This window comes from Pantherophis guttatus, chromosome 7, assembly GCF_059756535.1.
Source record: "Pantherophis guttatus breed Tessera chromosome 7, ASM5975653v1, whole genome shotgun sequence".
NCBI lineage: Eukaryota > Metazoa > Chordata > Lepidosauria > Squamata > Colubridae > Pantherophis > Pantherophis guttatus.
Genome location: NC_142069.1, coordinates 22,209,963 through 22,224,636, shown reverse-complemented (window position 1 = coordinate 22,224,636; position 14,674 = coordinate 22,209,963). Strand labels below are relative to the sequence as shown.

Below are 14,674 nucleotides of genomic sequence, written 5' to 3'. Positions count from 1 at the left end.
GCAAGATCATTTTCTAGTTCAAATTGCCCCATTATACCAAATATTTCTAGGCATTTATTCATGGCATAATGATTCCTCAATTTGGATTAAGGTGATCTAGAGCAGGGGTGTCAAACTCAAGGCCAGGGGGCCGGATCTGGCCCATGGGGTGCTTAGATCTGGCCCACGGGGCCGCCCTGGAAACAGCAAAGGACCAGCCTGTGGTGCCTCTGTCAGCGAAAATGGAGCTCGCGAGAGCTGCGCGTGCCCCCCTCCCGAGCTCCATTTTTGCTGGCAGAGGGTTGCAGGAGGCCATCAGAGCCGAAAACAGAGCTCAGGAGCCTGTTTTTGCTGGCAGAGCGCTCGAGCCACCACAGATGCCCCCCGACATGCTGGCCATGCCCATCCAAGCCATGCCCATCCTGGCCCCCCCAGGTTAAACACAACCCTGATGCGGCCCTCAATGAAATCAAGTTTGACACCCGTGATCTAGAGGCTAAAGACAAGGGGGAAAGTAACCAATGCAGCTTTGCTTTTTTGGGGGGTGGGGTGGAGGGAGTAGCTATGCACCTTATGCAATGGCCAGCTCTGCCCACAGAGTGCCTTTGGTGAGGATCATAGATTTTAATTATAGGGTCTTAAGGAAGGATGGTTCAGGCTTGGTGGAGCCCTTAAAAAGAAATCAAGAGGTCTCTGCCTACCTGTAAGCGACAGTGATCTCCAGTAAAGGAGATATAGTAAATAATCATGATCATTATTCCCTTTTATTCCCATTTTCTCAAACCTATTTAAAAAAATTAACAAAAATGTAAAGATCCTGGTAAAACTGTAATTACTACCCCTCCGTATAAAATAGTTGGCTCTGCACATCTCCAGAGACTCAGCTTGTTTTCACATATTAGACAGTTAAGAGAAGATAAAAAAAATCAAGTACGGAATGCAGTTGCTCTGCTAGAGAGAGAGAGAAGGTTAAATTAACATGAACATCTGGATAGGACAAATATTTGGAGATCAAACAAACACCCTACAAATGTTCTTTTTATATAAGGACACCAAGGATTTCAGCTGCTTTAATAGTACCCTGTTGTATATTTTTTTTTTAATAAAAAAAAATATATATGTCGTTAGGGAGCTAGCAAAAAACTTGCAAAAACCAGCAGTGGATTGGCCCAGGCTACTCTGAAACGCTCTTTTGATAACTAAATAGTTGGAAATGCCTTTCCTTTTCACCACAGTAAAAATGCAAAGAGCGCTGTCCGTTTCATCTGTTTGGCAGCTTTTTTTGGCGCCTGGATTACAACACAAAGATCCAAACTTATTACAGTACAAAGAAATATACAAGGGCCGGTTTGTGTAAAGACACCAGCTATCAGCCGGCCAAGCTTTTTTTTTTTTTCTTCATGATTCCACTCCGGTTTGCAAGTGGGAGGTGGGGGGAAAGACAACATATCTGAAGGATTTCTCCCTTTGTAAATAACATTATCTTCCTTTGGCATCAGGACTGGTAAAGTGGCTCCCTTCTTGCTGCTGAACTCCGATTCCCATCAGCCCTAGCCAGCAGAGCCCAATGGGGAGACACAAAGGAACCTAAAGTTTTAAAACATCTGGAAGACCTCCAGATTGCCACCAATAAATGAGCACAATAGGAAGAAAGCAAGTATAGTAAATCCTCTGTTTAATGGATCTCGAATGCAGCAGACAAAATAGGTTGGATCTGGATTTTTGTCCGCATTTCAGGCAGTATCAGAATTCCATCCCAAACAATGGATCAAGTCAGGTCAGGCAATGTTTTCTGCTGCTGCACATCCATAATTTATTTGTTTTTTTAAAAATGATATTTAATAAATAATTAAATGGTCCGTTAGTGGCTATCTCAAACTCTTTTACAAGAGTTGGTGACTAGATTTTGTAAGAAAAGGTATGAATGTTTTGTACTTTCAGGTATAGCTTTTACCTGCGGCTTCATAGGTAAAGGCAACACCGAACACTTATGATTATTAAAGTAATTTCATGTGTGGGTACATTTTGGCCTCAAGCAATCTCATTCAACTTTAATAGACACCCCTTTCCCCTTTCCCCGGGGCCCCTATCCATTAAATCAAGGTTTTACTATACAAAAGCTTTTTCTAGGCACAATCACGTTCTGCTTTCAAGAAACCTTTCTCCCACACACAAGCCCAACGTTTTATCATTTGATCTGGATCAGGGGTCTCTGACCATGGCAACTTTCAGACTTGCGGACTTCAACTCCCAGAGTTCCTCAGCCAGCAAAGCTGGCTGAGGAACTTTGGGAGTTGAAGTCCGCAAGTCTGAAAGTTGCCAAGGTTGGAGACCCCTGATCTGGATAATCGCATCAACAAGCCTTGGAAATAAGAGGTCAAAATCAAAAGAGGAAACATCTCTCGCTCTTACACTCAACTAAGCCTTCGAAGCACACAGTCAGCTCTTTCCCAGTTGTGGGTTTCCACAGCATGATCTTCAAACGGGATTCGGATGACAGTCTTTCCGCGGTGAACGTGTCGGTGGCCATTTCTCAGCAAATCCGATCTTGATGGATATAAATCAAGAAATGAATGCAAAAGGCCTGAAATGCCAAGTTCCCCCTTGGGAAGCGGGGTGGGGGTGGGGGGTGGGGGGGAAGCAGTCCGCTGAACAGAAGAGAGAAGAGGGTCAGCCAGCCAACCTGCGCAAGCGCCTCTGGTTAAGGAGCATATTGGTTTCCTTCACTATCAAAGGCATGATGAAGACCACCGTTAAACTGGTCTGCAAAAAGAAAAGACAGGAATAGCTTTGAAGGCAGAGGCACAATGTGGTTCAATGCAATTATGGCACTAGCTCTAGAGGATATCAAACACTATACAGAGGCAGATCCAGATTTGCCATCCCACGAACACTTAGAAAGACTTTGTACCTGATCGGTCCGTTTGCCCAAATGGCCCAATATTGCTTATTTTGATGGAAGCAGCATCTACTGTATCTGATCCATTTTCTACTGGAAGAGGAGCCAAAACCAGTTCCGCTTCAATCATGCCTTATAGGTGATCTATAAGAAGTGAAGATGAAGTGCCTAGAAACCATCCTATCCTGTCCCCTATTTGGCAAGACAAAGCATACCTGAGTACAGAATAACAGAGTTGGAAAGGACCTTGGAGGTCTAGTCCAACCACCTTCTCAGGCAGAAAACCCTATACAATTTCAAACAAATGGTTGTCCAATCTCTTTCTTTAAAACTTCCAGTGTTGGAGCATTCACAGCTTCTGGAGGCAAGTCGTTCCACTGATTAATTGTTCTAACTATCATGAAATTTCTCCTTAGTTCTAGGTTTTCTCTCTTTAGTTTCCATCTATTGCTTCTTGTCCTGCCTTCAGGTGCTTTGGAAAATAGCTTGATTCCCTTTTCTTTGTGGCAGCCCGTTAAGATATTGGAACACTGTTATCATGTCAACACCTAGTCCTTCTTTTCATTAAACTAGACATACCCAATTCCAGCAACTGTTCTTTAGTTTTAATCTCCAGTCCCTTAATCATCTTTGTTGCTCTTCTCTGCACTTTTTCTAGAGTCTCAACATTCTTTTTACATTGTGGCGACCAAAATTGGATGCAGTATTCCAAGTGTGGTCTTACGAAAGCATTATAAAGTGATATCGGCACTTCATGTGATCTTGATTCTATCCCTCTGTTAATGCAGCCTAGAACTGCGTTGGCTTTTTTGGCAGCTGCAGCACACTCCTGGCTCATATTTAAACGATTGTCCACTAGGACTCCAAGATCCCTTTCTGCAACTTGCCCCTGATGATGGAAGGCATGCACTTATCATCCCGCATGGAAGAAATAGTTAACAAAAGGAAAAAGAGGGCTCTCCAATTAAAATCCTCATGTGTGTTTGTTGAATGACAGGACAAGTGAGAACTGCCTCCGACTCCAGTCTGGATTCAATTCCCCACCCTTACTTTAACTGATGGCCTTTCCCCACTTTTGGCACGGTGGACCTGGTAGGCCCATTTTTCACCCTCCCCAGGCTCCAGAGGCTTTCTTAGAGACTGGGGAGGGTGAGAACAGCCTTCCCCACCTCCTCAGAGGCCCTCCAGAGGCCAGAAACAGCCCCTGACTTTCAGTGGGACCGGAAGGCCCATTTTTCGTTCTCCCCAAGCTCCACAGGTTTTCTAGGAAAGGCCTGAAAATCAGCTAGCCAATGTGCACATGCGCGCTGGAGCTGAGGTAGGGCAACACTCACGTGCCCGCAGATATGGCTCTGTGTGCCATCTGTGGCATGCGTGCCATAGGTTTGCCATCATGGTTTTAAATCTTAAGAGATGTTATTGTACAGTCCCATACGCATTTACTTAAGAGTTCTAACTAACCTACTTGCTCTAAATGTGTTCAGGATTGCAGCTTTCCTATGAGGTACATTCTTCAAATATAGACTGTTGAGATGGCAGACCAATTACAGACTGAAAATTAAACCCATTATCAATGATACAGATCAGACCCTAACAATCTCAATTTCACGTATGAGGGCTGTTTCGTATTGAATGTCATGCAACCCATGAAGAAATTATATTCAATGGGTTACAGTTGTCAATCAGATGATTCATACAAATGCCATCTCCTGTGAAATTGAGGAAATGTAATCCTTGCAGGATAAAAAGGCAAGAAAGTTATAATAAATTGAAAATATATTGAAAACCTCTATAAGGTTTGACTGTCCTTCATCTTCTTTGGAAGATGAAAGACATCTTAGCTAAGAATGTAAACTTATGTGTTTCGTTCATTTTATTTAAAATGTTTAAATATTCACCTACAACTGTTTCCATAGAGAGATGCCATCAGAATGGGGACCAAGGGGCTGGACACCAGCTAACTATTAGCAATTCAATAGTGAAAAGATTGAGCCATCAATCAAGACATCCTTTATTTGACTCTTACTTCTGCCTTTATCTCATTGGGGCCAGTTTTTTTAAACTGAGAAGAAACTCCCATTGATCTAAACTGGATAATGTCTAGTCTTGCACTCTAGCACTGCAGTTTAACATAATGCTAAACCAGGACTTTTAATCTGCTCGCTTAACAATTTCATATCTGGATTTTGTTTCTTTTTCCCCCCAAAGTTTTTTATTTTTTTATTTTTTATAAAGATATCAAATTAATGCGTGTGTGGCACCTGGGTGTCATACATTCTAATACAAATAAAATTATTCAGATTAATCATAACTATTACATTCCATCCGTTTATATATTTCTAATAATAATACACACTTGTATTAAGTTATAGTCTATCATTGTTCAATTATTCCCCATTTTCTCTTGTTATTACTTTCATTTTATGAAATAAAAATGTATACACCAATATCCCCCCTTCTCTTATTTCTATCACTTATTCTAGCTTTTGATCATATCATCCTTTATTAAAAGACTTTTTCTTTCTTTCTTTCCTATCTAACTTCTAATCATGTCACCTACCTAAAAAAAGAAGAAAAAAAAGGAAAAGAGAAAGAGAGAAAAGAACAGAACAACATTTCTTTTTCTTGCTGCTTGGTGGGGAAGGGTATAATCTAAAAAAATTTTTTTTTAAAAAAAAATGTTTTCTTACCATCAGAATGAAGAAATAGAAAACTTGCATCCATCCCAACCTCTCCTGGATCAAAGATACTAAGTACTGGAAGGAAAGGAAACACAATGAATCCTTAAAGGAATGCATACGAGTTTTGTTTTTCTATTACTTTGTTTATGCATACAAATCTCTATATATATGTATATATGTCTATGCATATGCATAGTCTATATATATACATGTCTATGCATATGCATATGCTTGTCGATCTAAAGGTCGGCAGTTCAGCAGTTTGAAACCTAGCGCGTGAGCTCCCATTACTTGTCCCAGCTTCTGCCAACCTAGCAGTTTGAAAGCACGTAAATAATGCAAGTAGAAAAACAGGGACCACCTTTGGTGGGTAGGTAACAGCATTCCGTGCACCTTTGGCATTTAGTCATGCTGGCCACATGACCACGGAGACGTCTTCGGACAATACTGGCTCTTCGGCTTTGAAATGGAGATGAGCACCGCCCCCTAGAGTCAGGAACAACTAGCACATATGTGCGAGGGGAACCTTTACCTTTACCTTATGCATATGCAAGTATACCATATGTACAAGGAAATATAAACTTATACAAGGACACCCGTGGAGGCTCCTGTGCCCTTCTCTTTGTCTCTCTAAGTAGTTTTTCAATATTAAACAAAACTTCACACACGGTTCTTTTCAGAAATGGACCAACGCAAGCTCTGCACCATCGTATCTGAAGCACAGCAGGTAGGAGAAAGCTGGCACGCAAATCTAAATCTTTATGAGAGTATCAAAATAGCATGCTTGAAAATGCCGTCTTATAATCACCGAAGCAGGGGAAAGGTTCCCCTTCTCCTGAAAGTCCCTTTGCAAATCTAAGCATCAAAAATGATATAGCGGCAGAGCTATGCAAACTTCTCCGGAGGTAGAAGTTACAAAAGAAACCCACGTTTCTCTTCCTCGCACCTGAACCTATCAGTGAGAGAAGCAGGACAGAGATTGATAAGGAAGCCTAAGAAAGAAAATGGTCCTTAAGATGCCCCAGCTAGGAGCGGATGAGATTTCTAAATGGAAAAGCAATTGGGCTTGAATTGCAGCACAGCAACACTGCTTTGATTTTAAATTCTGATGGATAAATGTTCTGCTGCTGAGGTCTGCACATTTCATAAGGTTTATTATTCTATTACATTATGTTTTTGTTGGGTCTTTATTGTGGCAAACCTCCTGTGGGACAGCTTCTGCCCTTCAAAGGTGGCTTAGCAAAAAAACAACCAATAAAATGTTCGGTCTAAGTTCACAACTGCCTTCTTTGACTTCCACAAGATCAGAGCAATGATCTCACACTGGAAATCTTTTCCAAATGCCACCTCCGCCTCTAATGAGAGACCGACATTGCCACTCTGGCAAAGTGCCGCTCTCTTCCGCTACTATCTCCACATTCCTTCAAATTTCTTTTTTACTTATAAAAAAAAGAGAGAAAAGAGGGGCAACATAAAATAGCACAAATTAAATGGGGGGGGGGAACGGACCTCCCACCACTTCACATAACTGCTGACTGGGAATCAGGCAGCCTCTAAATTATATAAATAGTTTGGTGCTCTAAATCTGACTGGCTGAAAGATAGATGCTGGGAATCCAAGAGTTAAAAACGACAAACTTAAATAGGGCTTGAAAGCTAGACAGTTTAGGCACAGTAGACAAACTAGCTCAAAACATAGAAATGTTTACTTTTGCATGGAAATTACATCTTTTTCACTTGGGATATTTTATGCATCAATAAATAATGTTTCTGCTTTTTATCCCGTAAATCACTTCAAATGGTTCTGGAGAGATCTGGTCCAAAGTGCACTCGTTTCAACTGCTGGCGTAAACCTTGGCGCATTTATGTTTCATATGTTGTATTCTTTAAGGGTCTCCTTTTTCTGACAACTTCAACGTATTTCTGATGCTGACTTCCCACTAGGGGAGACAGCCCAGTTTGTGGAATCTCAGCTGGTTGCTATGGTGATGTACTGTCACAGATAACAGCAATCTTAGGTAGAGAAGGAAGTAGAGGATACAATTTGTCAGACACAAAAGCCCTCGTGAATAAAGGAAGTTCGAAAAAAATTGGAGAATGGCAATGGCTAGGAATAATGAATTCTACAGAAGGTACGCCATTGTTATCTTCACACAATGGCCGGTCTTATAGCTTTGAAAAGCACTGTGTTGCTTCCTGAGATCATGAGGTAAAGGATTAGTAATTTCTTAGAGCAAAACCACTCCAGAGTCACAAGAAAGCCGAGAGGAATTCCACACTGCTTATGCTCCCTCAAATCAGACTGGCCAATGCATTATGGCAACATTCCCCCAAAGCCAAGTTTTTAAAAAGATACCCTTTCCAACACCAGCACTTTTCTATAGTAGCCAACACCTTTGCCAAATCATGGAATGCATTCCTGCATTGCACTCACATCGCTTCAAAATTAGCCCTGTATTTCCTTGGGTGAACACCTCTGCGGACCTACCTGAAAACCCTACAACAGAAGGGATGCTGCCTTGCAGCTCTGACACTGGGCAAGAGAAACAAACATAATGGACATCTGTAGACCACTGGCATCCTTCAGTCTCAAGAGACTATGGTATTGTGTTCTGAAAGAGGTCCTAAAACAGCATCTAGTGTGACTAAAAAGGCCAATTTGAGTGGCAATCTCTCCACACTGAGGGCAGATACATTCTGTCCCCTGCCCAGCCCCCAGATTTCGCTGGTTCTGGGACTGCCTCTTTGCCTCAGCCTGCCAAACAAGTGTCTCTTCGAATTGGAGAAGGCCATGCTGCATCTTTAGCCTCCAGGCTGAACGATCGGAGGTCAAGGTTTCCCAGTTGTTAATGTCCATTCCCAGGGCCTTTAGGTCCCTCTTGCAGATATCCTTATATCGCAGCTGTGGTCTCCCTCTGAGACGCTTTCCCTGCACTAATTCTCCATACAGGAGATCTTTCGGAATCTGACCATCAGCCATTCTCACGACATGCCCAAGCCAGCATAGACATCTGTAGAGATTCTCATCCAACCATGACCTGGAGGACTGAGGATCTCTACAAAATTTTAGTTATACAATTTGGGATGAACACCCTTTGAATAGTGTGGGAGTAGGAATGGATTTCCAGAAAAGGGGGGGTGGGAATTGCAGGAACAGGAACCAGGAGTTTATCTGTGTCCTCAGGTGACCCTGAGGACACAGATAAACCTCCAAGTGCTTCAACGACCCTCTAAGATAAAGGTAAAGGTTCCCCTCGCACATATGTGCTAGTCGTTCCCGACTCTAGGGGGCAATGCTCATCTCCGTTTCAAAGCCGAAGAGCCAGCGCTGTCTGAAGACGTCTCCATGGTCATGTGGCTGACATGACTAAACGCCAAAGCCGCACAGAACGCTGTTACCTTCCCACCAAAGGTGGTCCCTATTTTTCTCCTTGCATTTTTTTACGTGCTTTTGAACTGCTAGGTTGGCAGAAGCTGGGCCAAGTAACGGGAGCTCACCCCATTACGCAGCACTAGGGATTCGAACTGCTGAACTGCTGACCTTTTGATCGACAAGCTCAGCGTCTTAGCCACTGAGCCACTGCTTCCCTCTTAACGACCATCTAAAAGGATGCAAATGACCAGCTGTCTGCAAGGAATATAAATCCTTCCATTTCCCACTATCCTGTCAAGAGCTGAAAAAGCTTCTTGGATGAGAAGCGAAACGTCTTCAAAGAAAAAAAACAAACAAACAAGAAAGTCCAGTTGCCTCCAGAAAAAGTATCTTTGGGACAAACATAATGAACTTTGCTTAGTCTAAAAGCCCCCCAGAAGAGACTCACTTGTAAACATTAATGCATATTTGTCGTTTACACATAAAAGGAGCCAATGGAAGAAGCAACTCAGACAACAGTTCTTATGAGCCATTTTGCAGGTGAGCAATGCAGCAGGCTAGTAAAGCAGGTAAATAGTTCCTACAGTCAACCCAGGTGGGTTCTCTGAAGGTATACAGTAAAAAAAACAAAAACAAAACTGACGTGACAACGCATTTTCATACAGCATATAGCAAATATTATAAGGCAATAAATAAAAATAAATAAGAACAACTTGTATTTACATTTTTATTCATGCATTTACATTTTTATCCATTTCCTGCTCTTTACAGCCCACCCCATTCTCAAGACTTGCTTGGCCATTGCAGGAAATGACATCCAAAGTGGGCCCGGCATCCTGGACGTGCCCTACTGCATTGGGATATAATTCTACACATTCTGACCTTCTTCACAAAGCACGAAATCACAGTGGGACTTGCTTGTCCTTGGTTTCATGTCATGCGTGAACTCATGCATTACGGCTTCATATTTTGCATGAAGCCGGTTGCTTATTCAACAGACCATAAGATTCTTTAAAAAAAAAAAAAAAAAAAAGCTTCATGTCCTATCTGTGTAACAGAAATATGGCTTGTGAATTGTGTCACCTTACATTTGCTAAGATGCCGTAAAAAAAAAAAACGAGCAGGAGTTGGAACTGGCTGAAGACATGACTGCTGAAAAATTGATACCTTTATTTTTTGAGAGAGGCTGGTTGATTTTAATTCTATTTATAATATTTAAATACAGCAGCCTTCCCTGCCCGGTTACATCTTTCTCTCCTTTCTCCATAAAGGGTTAGTCTTCCTTTTTCCTACTTTACCAAAATAGCTACTAATAGTTCTTTTGTTCTCTGTATCCTGGGGTTTTTTTTAGTTCTCCTTTTGCTATTTCTGCTAGATTTATTTATGTATTTATATCCTGCCTTTACTATTTTTTTTTTTTAAATAAATAACTTAAGGTGCCAAACATACCTAACATTTCTTCTTCCTCCTATTTTTCCCCACAACAACAACCTTATGAGGTGGGTAGAGTTGAAAGGAGGTGACTGACCAGAAATCATCCAACTGGCTTTCATGTCTAAGACGAGACTAGAACTCACTGTTTCCTAGTTTCTAACCTGGTGCCTTGTAAGTACTATACAAACCAGTGAGAATCATGCACTGGTCTCTTCCTCTCCCCTGCAGAAACAGGGAGGATGCTCTTTTCTAGGTGACACAGAGATGAGTAAGGAAAGCCATAAGCAGGGAAATATAGTAGAAAGTGAAATTATTGATATCTCCATCTTCCTGGACAGCAACATTGCTAGATATACAAAGTTGGCTCTCCTTGTACATTATCCCCCCCCACACACACCTTAATAGGCTGGAAAGGTGAAAGGGAAGGAAAAGAGAGCCAGTTCAGTCTAGTGGTTAAGGCACAAGACTAGAAACCAGGAAACAGTGACTTCTAGTCCTGCCCGAGGCATAAAAACTGACTGGGTGACTTTGAGCCAGTCACTCTCTCTCTCTCTCTCTCTCTCTCAGCCCACCTCACTTCTGAAGGTTGTTGTTGTGGGGAAAATAGGAGGAAGAAATAATATTGGCTATTTACCAATATCAGAGTTATTTATAAAAGTAATAAAGGCAGGATAAAAAAACCCCATCTTTTAAAAAATAATGCAATTTGCCATAGGGAAGATCTGCCGAAACAGCAGGCTTTCAAACATATAAGTTAGCAGCACCACAAAAGACCCGGTTTGTATGAAAAAGTCAGCAGGAGGCTCAGGATTGGAATTTGACTGCAGCGGTTTGAATGTCCTTTGGATATGCTGAAAGCATATTTTTCTAAACCAAAAGTCCCCAATAAGTTATGTTTTCTCTGAGAGTTAACCTTTTTTTCTTTGAGATGTAACAAATATTACTATTAATACATCCCTTAGTGAAACGATGCTGAAAAGAAAAACCTGTCAGATCTTAAATTTTCAATAAACCAAATCTTCGCCTCAGTACACATCGTTCTCCACCGGTTGCTTAGTGACTGAAGTTACAACAGATCCCAACACACACACACACACACACACACACACACACACACACACACTCACACTCACACACACACACAAAGGCACTGGCAACCCAATTCCAAAGTTTGAACTGCTACCTCCCTCACGGTCACATGACCGCATTTTGAGTGCTGAGCAACCGCCCAAATTTATGGTCGTTTGCAACATCCCATGATCACGTGACCACAATCTGTTTTAGCAAAACTGGCATTTACTTACCGTATTTTTCGGAGTATAAGATGCACCTTTTTGCCCCCTAAAAGGGGGTGAAAATTTAGGTGAGTCTTATACACCGAATGTTGCCCTGCCCACCCACTGGCCTCCATCCTTTGGCCTCTGCCTCCCAGCAGTTTACCTCCTTGCAGCAAGCAGCAAGAAGAAACAGCTTGTTTCAGCTTCAGCACAGCCTAATTAGCACAAATTGATTGGATCGGCCTACCAACTCTCAGCTGTTTTGCGCAAGCCTCTATTGCTTGCTGCAAGGAGGTAAATTGCTGGCAGAAGATTTTTTTTTCCTTGTGCTAATCAACCTATTCTGAAAACAAAAATTTTATTTATTTATTTATTTTATCATATTTGTATACCGCCTTACTCCCGAAGGACTCAGGGCGGTGAACAGCCAAAATAAAATACAAAGACATACAAAAGTTAAAAACTATTAAAAACAGATTAAATAATTTAGGCTCAAAAACCAAATTAAGACATCCAATTTATCTAAAAAACATTTAAAACCCAATTTAAAAGGGAGAGTTAGGCCAGACCAGCCTGTTGGAATAAAAACGTTTTTAGGGTGCGGCGGAAGATGCGTAAGTCTTGGATCCTCCGTATCTCCCCCCGGGCGAACCTGATAAAAAGTCCTCCTGGCCACGGCCGCCATATGCTCTTTTAAAGACAGCCACGAGTCCAGGAAGATGCCCAAGTTGCGAACCCCATCTGTGGAGGCCAACGACTCGCCCCCAATAGTCAGAGATGGCCCCAACTGACTATATCGGGATGTCGGAAACCACAGCCACTCAGTCTTGGATGGGTTGAGCCTGAGTCTGTTCCTCCCCATCCAGATCCGTACGGCCTCCAGGCACCGGGACATCACCTCGAGGGCATCATTGGGGTGGTCTGGGGTGGAGATGTACAGCTGGGTATCATCAGCGTACTGATGGTACTTCACCCCAAAACCACGGATGATCTCACCCAGCGGCTTCACATAAATGTTGAACAGAAGGGGCGAGAGGACCGATCCTTGCGGCACTCCACATACAAGGGGCCTCGGGGTCGACCTCTGCCCCCGTCAACACAGACTGCGACCGGTCAGAGAGAAAGGAGGAGAACCACTGTAAAACAGTGCCCCCCATCCCCAACCCTTCCAACCGGTGCAGCATGATACCATGGTCGATGGTATCAAAAGCCATTGAGAGGTCTAATAGGACCAGGATAGAGGAGCAACCCCTGTCCCGAGCCCTCCAGAGATCATCAACCAATGCGACCAATGCCATCTCCGTGCTGTATCCGGGCCTGAAGCCCGACTGGAACGGATCTAGATAACTCGATTCATCCAGGTACTGAGGCAGCTGTCATGCAACCACACTCTCAACAACCTTCACAACAAAGCTAAGGTTGGAGACAGGACGATAATTTGCTAACACAGCCGGGTCCAGGGAGGGCTTCTTGAGGAGGGGCCTCACCACCGCTTCTTTCAAGGCGGCGGGAAAGACACCCTCACTCAAAGAAGCATTTATAATCCCCTGGAGCCAGCCTCGCGTCACCTCCCGGGAAGCCAGTACCAACCAGGAGGGACACGGGTCCAATAAACATGTGGCCGCACTCAGTCTGCTCAGTATCCTGTCCACGCTTTCGGGAGTCACAGGATCAAACTCTTCCCATATAATATTCTCAGGACCTGCCCCTGTCATCTCCCCTGGATCTATCCAGTCAGAGTCCAGCTGTTCCCGAATCTGAGCGATTTTGTCATACAGATATTGTACAAAACGTTGTCATACAGATATTGTACAAAATCCTCAGCTCTACCCTCCAAGGGGTCCTCCCGCGCCCCCTGGGCGGCTGGGCGATTATCTGATGACGCAATAAGAGCAGAAAAGTAGTTACTCTTCTCTACTTTTATCGCCACTAGGTAATTCTTAATATGAGATCTTACCAGTGTCCGGTCGGATTCAGAACGACTAGCCCTCCAATTGCTCTCTAGGCGTCTTTTTCGGCGCTTCATCTCCCTCAACTCCTCAGTATACCAAGGAGTCAGGTGAGATTGGCGCCGGGTCAGAGGCCGCAAAGGCACGACTCGGTCCAAAGCCCCAGCAGCCGCCCTATCCCAGGCGGCTACTAAGTCCTGAATGTAAAGCAGGCTATTTGCTGCAACGAGGCAAAATTGCTGGGAGGCAGAGGCAGATTTCTTTTTCTTGTTTTCCTCACCAAAAAAGGTAGGTCCGTCTTATAGTCCAGAGTGTCTTATACTCCGAAAAATACAGTACTTTATTTCAGCAAAAATGGCCCATAGCAAACAATGCGTATATTTAATGGTCGCCACGTTTGCTTAACTACTGCAGATTCACTTAATGACCGTACTGATTTGGTTAATGAGTGCTGCAAAAAATAGACTGTAAAATTGAGTCGGTCGCGTGATGATTGCTTCATCATGAGCAGGCTTCATTATGGTTGTAAGTCAAGGACCAGCTGTACGAGTTCTATCATTGCTATAACAATCCTGATTGCTTCTCGGATCTGTCTCACCTGACCCACAGCGGCCCCAATACTGCCGGTGCCATCCACAATCCCTGTCACAGTTGCAAGAGCCTCGCTACTTCCTTTGATCGCGTCCTGATGTCCCAGGTCTGCAGAAATGGCAGAGCTGATCATATTGGAAGGGCCTCCAATAAAAAAGCCTGCGAAAACAATCAAAAGAAAAATACAACTAAGAATGAGAAGATGGAGGAGGCGGGCTCTGTTTCCAATACAAAGCAAGGTTGTCTTCATCTGAACCTGCCACCTTGCCCCTTAACCAAAGAAAACTATCAAAAAGTCAGACCAGCCATGCATCCAAACATCAGTGGAAATATTGAAGTGTGATGATTTAGTTTAGAGTCATTGTTAGTTTGCAATCACACAATCATTCCCCGTTGGCTAGGGAATTCTTGGACTTGAAATCTACACATCTTCAAGCTGCCAAGATTGAGAAACACTGGTCTAGACCAGGGGTCAGCAAGCTGCGGCTCTGG

General features: G+C 43.1%; 1 protein-coding gene across 4 annotated transcripts in view; it reads right to left on the bottom strand.

Moving 5' to 3' along the window:
• Positions 1-1,637: 1,637 nt before the first annotated feature.
• The window catches only part of SLC37A3 (solute carrier family 37 member 3), a 40,598-nt gene continuing 27,561 nt past the window's right edge, over positions 1,638-14,674 (bottom strand). For 2 of the 4 annotated variants that reach the window (XM_034403299.3, XM_034403300.3), the window contains exons 13-16: positions 14,190-14,341; positions 5,569-5,634; positions 2,663-2,742; positions 1,638-2,526 (exon numbers count right to left, since the gene is read on the bottom strand). In XM_034403299.3, coding sequence (XP_034259190.2) covers positions 2,394-2,526; positions 2,663-2,742; positions 5,569-5,634; positions 14,190-14,341 — 431 coding nt within the window. In that variant the 3' untranslated portion in view covers positions 1,638-2,393. Of the gene's footprint in view, positions 2,743-2,890; positions 3,023-5,568; positions 5,635-14,189; positions 14,342-14,674 lie in introns of those variants that run through there. The other 2 variants (XM_087873750.1, XM_034403302.3) reach the window with 2 other exon arrangements.